This window comes from Pelobates fuscus, chromosome 3 (genome assembly GCF_036172605.1).
Source record: "Pelobates fuscus isolate aPelFus1 chromosome 3, aPelFus1.pri, whole genome shotgun sequence".
NCBI classification, from domain to species: domain Eukaryota; kingdom Metazoa; phylum Chordata; class Amphibia; order Anura; family Pelobatidae; genus Pelobates; species Pelobates fuscus.
In genome coordinates this window covers 193,975,462-193,984,076 of record NC_086319.1, presented here as the reverse complement: position 1 = coordinate 193,984,076, position 8,615 = coordinate 193,975,462, and the positions used below count along the sequence as shown (strand labels likewise).

The 8,615-nt window shown below is 37.3% G+C and overlaps 1 protein-coding gene across 1 annotated transcript in view; it reads right to left on the bottom strand.

Moving 5' to 3' along the window:
• Positions 1-5,741: 5,741 nt before the first annotated feature.
• The window catches only part of NMUR2 (neuromedin U receptor 2), a 67,538-nt gene continuing 64,664 nt past the window's right edge, over positions 5,742-8,615 (bottom strand). The window contains exon 4 of the mRNA XM_063445396.1: positions 5,742-6,504. Coding sequence (XP_063301466.1) covers positions 6,245-6,504 — 260 coding nt within the window. The 3' untranslated portion in view covers positions 5,742-6,244. The remainder of the gene's footprint in view (positions 6,505-8,615) is intronic.

The window sequence follows — 8,615 nt, the reverse complement described above, 5'->3', positions numbered from 1 at the left end:
AGAATAAATGCAATTTTTGGAATAAAGAACCACGACATGGCATAGAACACTTGAAGACACTTCAGTTTATACACATAAGGTTTATTTGCAATAACTACAGCCCCAAAACATGAGGTGATGTAAAAAAATCATTGATGTCAGGATGCCAGGGCATGGTCATATAAACGAGGCAGTGTCCGACTTTAGAAATGCAAGAAGAGGAAAACCTTAGGTGAATGGTGTGGTGCATCACTTGATCAGGAAAACTGTGGCATAGTATATGAATTGCTGTGGGGGGACATGTAGCAGAGTATATGGATTGTTGAGGATTAATGTTTGTAATAGTACATGGATTACTATGTGTCATAATATAAAGATTTCTGTGGGGGGACATGTTGCATAGTTTATGAACTTGTGTGGGGTACATATTGAGTCACTATGACTTCCTCATAAGCGCTGGACAGGAAACCTCCACCAGGGAATATATATGTAACACTCACCTCCCTCACCCTGTCACACTCACCATGTCACCCATGTCACACAGAAACAGAGACACACATTTACACACAAGGCTGATCAGGCACATACACAGGTACAAAATGCCAGGGACACAGACACACTCAGCTCCCCCATACATCTCCTTAGCACACACAGCACTAAGCCACTACACACACTCCCACACCACTAAGAGCTCTAGGTGGGGGCCTCAATCTGGCATTGTGCCTAGAGCGCTGGGCAAACTTAATCCAGCTCTGGTGCCACTGAGCAGTGACCAGGCATTCAGTTTGTTTCGTTCTTTTAGCACTGCCATGGGAAGATTAGAGCTGGTAAAATTAAGTTTACACTTCTGGCAGGTGCAGACCTTAGTGCTGGCTCCCTTGTGATTTGGCGCTCAGAGTGCAGATCCTGGATGTTCGCAGCTTGCACTCTGACTCGCTGAGTTTCACATTGTGATTACTGAGGTCTGCATCCACCACTGGTTCAAACCTCAGGACCCCCAAGAGGCCATCAGGAAGAGAAAACCCCTGCTAGACCACCAGAGAGTATGACCTCCCTTGGACTACCAGGGTTCACATACAGCCAGCACACATACCACATTACATACAGTCAGTTCACAAAATATACACACATTACATACAGCTTGAAATTGTAATGGGAAAGTTATCTAAAAAATGTGTTTTTGAAAGGGGCAACAAGGGGGCAATTTCAGTGCTTGCCACAGGCGCTATGTTCTGTAGATATGCCTCTGCCTGTCCACAATGGGTTTAATGTTCGACATTGGGTATAGTTTAGGGCATATTTTAGGAGGGGCTTAAGCCTTCCTGTGTAGGAGGGCAAAACATATCCCTTTGGATGAATCTACTGGCCATTTTTGGTACCTATCATTGACCCTGACATTATGATATATTGTCTTTTAGGTCACCTATTTACAAGAGGGTGTATTAATTTTACGGTATTTTGAGACTACTATGGGTTTATACATTTTCTATGCCACTGAGTGGAGATTTTCAACTGTGCAGTAAAGCACTGTACTCATTTTTGTGGTGTGTAATTCAGACAGACTTGGAGTCAAAATGTAGCCAGGTTTATAATGCTCTCCTACTGACATATTCTATTGCAGAACGGCAAATGAATATACCCCACCCAGTGCTTTCTATTCCAGAGGGTTACCTTACTAAAACAATTAACCCCTTCACTACCAAGCGTTTACATAAAAAGGGTTAGGTGTGAAGAGTGACTGTAACATGGTGACTGTGGGTGAGAGGTTAGTGCAGAGGATGATGCAACATGCTGACTGTGTGTGAGGAGGTAGTGTGTGGGGTGACTGTGAATATTGTTTTAAATTAAGTTGACCCCACTGCTTTATTTTTTGGAGTTGGGGCTTATTCCTTATTGACTGGGGTTCCAGCAATTTCCCTGGTGGTCCACTGGGCTGCCTGTAAATACTGCCCTCTGGCTTAGAGCAGACCCCTCGGATTGCCTTCTTTTGATCTTTGACTGGGATGAAATACTTTCAGAGAGCTGCTCTTAGCCAAAGGGCAGCCTGTAGAGTGAGCATCACAGCACCATGCAGGGAGATCTCTAGACCTCCCTACTGGCCCGTGCTGTACGGTGTGAGGTGGGAGTGCAAGGGAGTTGAGCAGAGCTAGCGTTTGAAAGGTAGCGCCAGCTCTGATATCAGCAAAAGCATTTCAAACTAAATTTCTTTGCAGTGAACAAATTTAATTTGCAATGATTGTAGTTATGTATACGATTGTGGAAATACTTACACAATACTTGCTACTAGATAAGTGACAGAAGACAATTAGTTGCTCCATTGGTGGCTCCAAATGAGCATCACGGGCGTGTGATAGTTAACCATGTTACAATGGGTAAAAATAGGTTATACAAATCAGTTGCTCTGACAGTAGCTAAGATTTCACCAGTCTTGTGCCATTGACATCCAGATCATGCCTAGAAACCATTATACATCTTAAATAACCACTCCACACCCCAAAAGCTTGCTGAGGTGCTTTATGGGTAAGGAATATCCTAGTATAACCTCAATTTATAAAGTGATGATTTCTTTGAGAAATCTGCACTTTTATAAATTACCTATGGAGCACCTCCAGGCAGCCAATCAAACAGCCACGGAACTCCTGTGAGCTAACGGAAATGGCAGGCGCACTCTACTAATTCAGAAGCCTTTGATTTGTTATGTTCCTGTGAAGAGACTGGAAGTTCATAAGTTCTGCAGCCTTTGGAAGCTCTTTTAAGAAACCCCAATGAATATATGCATGTAAAATATCTTCTTTTCTTTTTTTTTTCCATTTGGGAATTACTCTTAGTATATGTACTAACTAAACAATGCAAGGTATGCTCACAGCTTTTTTTTAACTGTATTTAAGAAAAAATAAAATGACAAGAACCAGTCAAATTGTCATATCATTTTAAAACTCTTTAATCATATTTAGGATCATATTTTGTACAGAACAAGATGATGTACCCACATAACAAATATGTACAGTGATATGTAACTATGTCCAGTGGATCGTATTACTGTGATTTGAAAACACTACTCAGCTTAAAATGTGATACAAGTATCGATATAGATAATTTCTATATTATAATATATTCTATATTACATACTTTTGTTTTTGTCAAAACCTACCAATACATTACTGGTAAGTAGTTTTTGAGCAGTATATCATTGTCAGAAGCTAAGTCCTCTTCCCTCCCAACTCTAAATATTTCTAGTATATTTGTTTTGCATTAAAAAGTATTAGGTAAAGAACTATGAAACCCTCCAACTGCACGGTAGTGGAACTTTTATGTTCCCGAAGTACCGTACTTCATTCAGGAGTGAGCAATTGAGGAGGGGAAGCTCTGAGAACATGGTACAAATGATGAGTAGGCTCTATAGTACTTAAGCATGTGTCAAGACAGACAAAAATGGCTACTCTCTATGAGCCTGCCTCCGAGCCTGCTCACATGACCCTCCCCTGAGTCTGTCTGCAAGGATGAAGTGTGTGTGTACTGAATTTGGTGCATGTATAGTGGATGTAGTATGTGTATAGTGAATGCAGAGTGCATGTTTTGTGTAGTGGATATAGTGTGTGTATAGTGAATGCAGATTGTGTGTTTGTGTAGTGGATCTAGTGTGTATATAGTGACTGCAGAGTTTGTAGTGAATGTAGTGCATGTATAGTGAATGCAGAGTGTGTGTTTGTGTTGTGGATGTAGTGTTTGTGTATTAGATGTGGTGTGTATAGTTACTGCTTATTGTGTGTTTATGTGTATTAGATGCAGTGCATATAGTGACTGCAGAGTGTATGTAGTGAATGCAGTTTGTGTATTTGTGTAGTGGGTGATGTTTGTATGTTGAATGCAGTGTGTGTGTTTGTGTAGTGAACGCAGTGTGTGTTTGTGTAGTGAATACAGCTTGTGTGTTTGTTTAGTGGATGATCTGTGTGTTTCTCGAGTGAATGCAGTTTGTGTGTTTGTGTGGTGGATGGTGTTTGTATATTAAATGTGGTGTGTGTGTTTGTGTAGTGGATGCATTTTGTGTGTTTGTGTAGTGGATACAGTGTGTATTTGTGTAGTAGATGTTGTGTGTGTTTGTGGAGTGAAAGCAGTTTGTGTGGAGGATGGTGTGTGTGGTGGATGTGTCTTTATGTTACATTTTATTAATAAAAAAAAAAAGTATAATCATTTTATTAATTCCCCCAAAAATGTATTTCCTCCCCTCTCTGCCTCTTTCCTGTAGCCAGGGAGGGGTACACTGGATTCCCTGGTGGTCCAGCCAATTGGGCCATCACAGAGGGGCCCTGCAGTCTTTATATTTCCCCTCCGGGCTCTACTTCTGTTACGAGACCGGCATGCATTGCGTGCCACTGAGCGTTGTCATGACAACCCTCAGCAATGCTGTACAGCCGCAGCTCGCAAGAGTGGGAGGTAAATTTGAGGCCTCAGGGGTATATATATATATATATAGATATATGTGTATATATATATATATAGCGGTACTTGCTATATATACATATATATATATATATATATATATATATATATATATATATATATATATATATATGCACCTTGAGGGGCCGGGGGACAGGACATGCAGAGCATTAGCGGTGCAATCCGGGCCCCCTAGGACCGCTGGGCCCATGGCAACCATCATGGTTGTCACCCCCTGATGGTGGCCCTGCTCTCTATGTCCCTTATGTCCACACAGAAATTATTTTACATTATGGTGACAGTTTTCCCAAAATGCAAACCAGTTCCCTTCAAATACCCATAGTATATGAAAATTTTTACTCATTTTTGTCACACTGACCAAATGTTTTTGGCTATTATAGCTGTAATTAAGAACATCTCTAAAATAATGCATACTAATGTGCATAATATAATCTCACTATTTTTGGGTTCATTAGTATAAAATTATGGAAATGTCTATGTTTATAGTTTAAGTTTTTGGTATTGCTGAAAAAAAGTTACCTGCGCTCCTTAATCCCTATGTATATTTAGACAATTGGAGGGAATGCGGGCCTGCCAACATCAAGGCAGACCCCCCTAAGCGGGTCCTACACTTAGGGGGGTCTGCCTTGATGTTGGCAGGCGGGCATCCCTCCAATGGCCATTGGAGTAACTAAATGACCTCCATTTGACTAAATATACATAGGGATTAAGGAGAGAGCACAGGTAACTTTTTTTTCTTTGGTTTTTAACTATATATTGGTGCTGATGTGTACTGTGGTCGTTGCTGCCGCCAGGAGTGATAGGAGTGAGCACAGGATTTATCTTTTTGTATTAGTATAGCAGTAGGTTTATGTACTAGTTATTCATCCAATGTTTCAAATAAATGTTAAGCTTGGTTTTTTTTAAAGAGCAAGAATGTTTCTAGAGGTTGAAATGCTTCATAAAATAGTACAACTTGCTGTTCACATGAGATCCATATTTTTACAATTTCAATGCATGACTGCTTATAAGAAAATTTCGAACAAAACATTACTCAGTCTATGGAATGATTACTAAATAATAAGTTGATGTATTATTTATGGATACATTTATTTGACAATAAAGCAGATATTTAGAATACATATTTAAGCTTGCCCAATTAAATAAGGTTTAAAAAAGAAAAAAATCACATTTACTGCAAATTTATATTTATTTTCTTCTTTGATATAATTTATTCACGGTTGCATATATATGAAAGCATCTTATATGCAATATTGAAATATAAATAGTCTCAGTGATAAACCTGGACATTTTTGGGGAGGTTTGCATTTTGTATTTGTAGGTTAGATCTCTGAATTCTAACTAGTCCTCAATGATCATCCCGTTTCAATTTTAAATCTGTCCCTAGTTATACTAAAATTGTGAGTGGAATTGGTGGATGTTAAGGACTGGTCTGAAAAATGATCTTGGCTACCATGGGAACTATAAAATCCAGTTTCAAGCTTACATATGAGGATAACTACAATGCTTTTCAGTCACAGTGTTATTACCGCAGAGTACATCAATACTGCTTATTTATCATGATTTGTATGCACAGGACAATACTTTCTAATCCTCTCTGGAACTGAAAAGACAATGTTGTTTTCTTAGCAAGTTATATTCCATATATGTTCTGTATAGACCGTACATTGTTTCCTAGTTGCAATTTGAACAAGTATTCAGTATTTCCAATGCAGTAGGGTAACTTCTGGAGGTGTAATTTGTTTAATCACATAACCGCTTTCATTATTGATAACCTTAGAAGTCACAGAGAACATTTGTAGTTTCACAAGACGGTGGAGAGGTGTGAACTACAGATGGAGGTGCGATGGGGAAAAGAAGGACTTCCTTCTTGAGTTGAGTCTTTTCGGTTACGATCTGAAAGGATCAGTACTCTTTTCTGTGGTGCTAAACCCTGAACGGGAAGCTTGGGTTTCCAGTGCTTGAAAAGCGGAGGAAGTAAATTTTGAAATGCAGATCGGAAGCGTCTAGAAAGAAGGTTGTAGATTATAGGATTTACAGCTGAGCTGATATAGAAGAAAATACCTAAAAGAAGACAAATGAAGAAACGTGAACCAGCATATTCCAAATTAAGGTGCAATAGATATGAACGCCTTGCTAAAATATTGGAAGTTCAAGCACAAATGTTAAAAAACACAGACAAAGAAACGAAAAGAGACTGAACCCATCGATTGTCTCATTTAGACAAATACACATTTCTGGCAATTTTCAAATGCAGTCATGAAACAACTCAGACTGTTGTGCTCTTAATCTTGTATTACATTTAAACAGATACAGGAAGACACGTCATTATTATTTTTCTAATTTTACAATCTTTTCACAAGACATTCTAAATGAATGAATAGATATGAATCATGAGGAAGTCTGTTTTTTTGAGAAGTCAAAGGGTTTTATGAATCAAATTACAAAAAGGAAGTTAAAATGTTGGCAGACATAATGTCCCAGATACATATATATATATATATATAATATGTTGCAGAACCTTGCAGAATTTAGCAAAGATAGCTTATATATTAAAATCATGATTAAAAAGTTGAAATAGTAATATATCATATATGTGTATATATGTTTTTTACACCCCACCTCCTATAGAATGTAAGCTCGATTGAGCAGGGTCCTCTTCAACCTATTGTTCCTGTAAGTTTATTTGTAATTGTCCTATTTATAGTTAAATCCCATCTCATAATATTGTAAAGCGCAACGGAATCTGTTGGCGCTATATAAATGGCACTAATAATAATAATAATAATAATAATATTAATAATAATATATATGCAATTTGTGATTTAGCAATTTCTATCATGTTGACTATGTGGCCATTTCCCTTTAAAACTCAAAATGTAATCATTTTTGCATTATGTAAATTAATATTGTTACATAAATTCAATATAATGATTAAAAAACATTTTTTTTTAATTTCCATCTCTGCTTTTTTCGAATTAGCTGAGAAGGATTGCTACTGGCACCCCAAAAAAACAGTTTTATGTTTTTTACATCCATTATTTTAAAGTACAGTGGTAAAAATAAGCTTTGGAAATGACATATTACAGAAAAGAAAATATGATAAAAAAAAAAGAAGCAGGTATACGCAATCAAGAGATGCTGTGTTTTTTGTGTGGTTTTTTTTAACGATAACATTTGGTAATCAGGCTTGTCTAAATAAAGGTCTGGATATAGGAACACAAATATGAATAATATTCTATACATGTAAGAGTCAGGTTTTTAAGAAACATATAAGATTAACTAAATAGAATACCAGTTAACAAGCTATCTATAACATCAGCTTTAGCACCGCCGGGTATTCATTATTGGAGAGGAAAACAGTTTTGTTAATGCTGCCCTACACACTACATAAATCAGGATTCTGCAAATTTCTTGTTTCTCTTTCATCATGTTTTACACTTTCTATAAATGTTTATCAGTTTTGTGTCCTTGCTATTCTTGTGGGTTGTTGTTTTTTTACTTATTTTGTTAGCTTTAAACGGGGCTACCAGGCTCTGTATTGACAGAACATTGTAAACAGAATAGTTTAAAATAAATATATTTATGTTAAATTTATGACATTCTATCCATATAGCTTCACTTTCTCATGAATTTAATACACATGTAGCAATGTTCTCTTAAATGTGGTAGAATTTCAAGCAAAACACTGTAGTAGATACAGCACCAGTAAGAGTTACCTTGCTGAGAATAACATTCAAAACACAGGACAAGATAAAGCAAGTGGATATATATATATATATATGCTGAAAAGTTTGCATACCCTGGCAGAAATTGTAAAATTGTGACATTGAATTTGGAAATATGACTTTTATTGAAGGATAGTGATCATATGAAGCCATTTATTATCACATAGTTGTTTAACTCCTTTTTAAATCATATTGATAACAGAAATCACACAAATGGCCCTGTCAAAAGTTTACATACCCTTGAATGTTTGGCCTTGTTACAGACACGCAAGGTGACACACACAGATCAAAATTAAAATTAATGGTTAATTTCCCACACCTGCGGCTTTTTAAATTGCAGTTAGTGTCTATGTATAAATAGTCAATGAGTCTGTTAGCTCTCACATGGAAGCACTGAGCCATGGGGAGCAGAAAAGAACTGTTAAAAGACCTGCATAATAAGGTAAT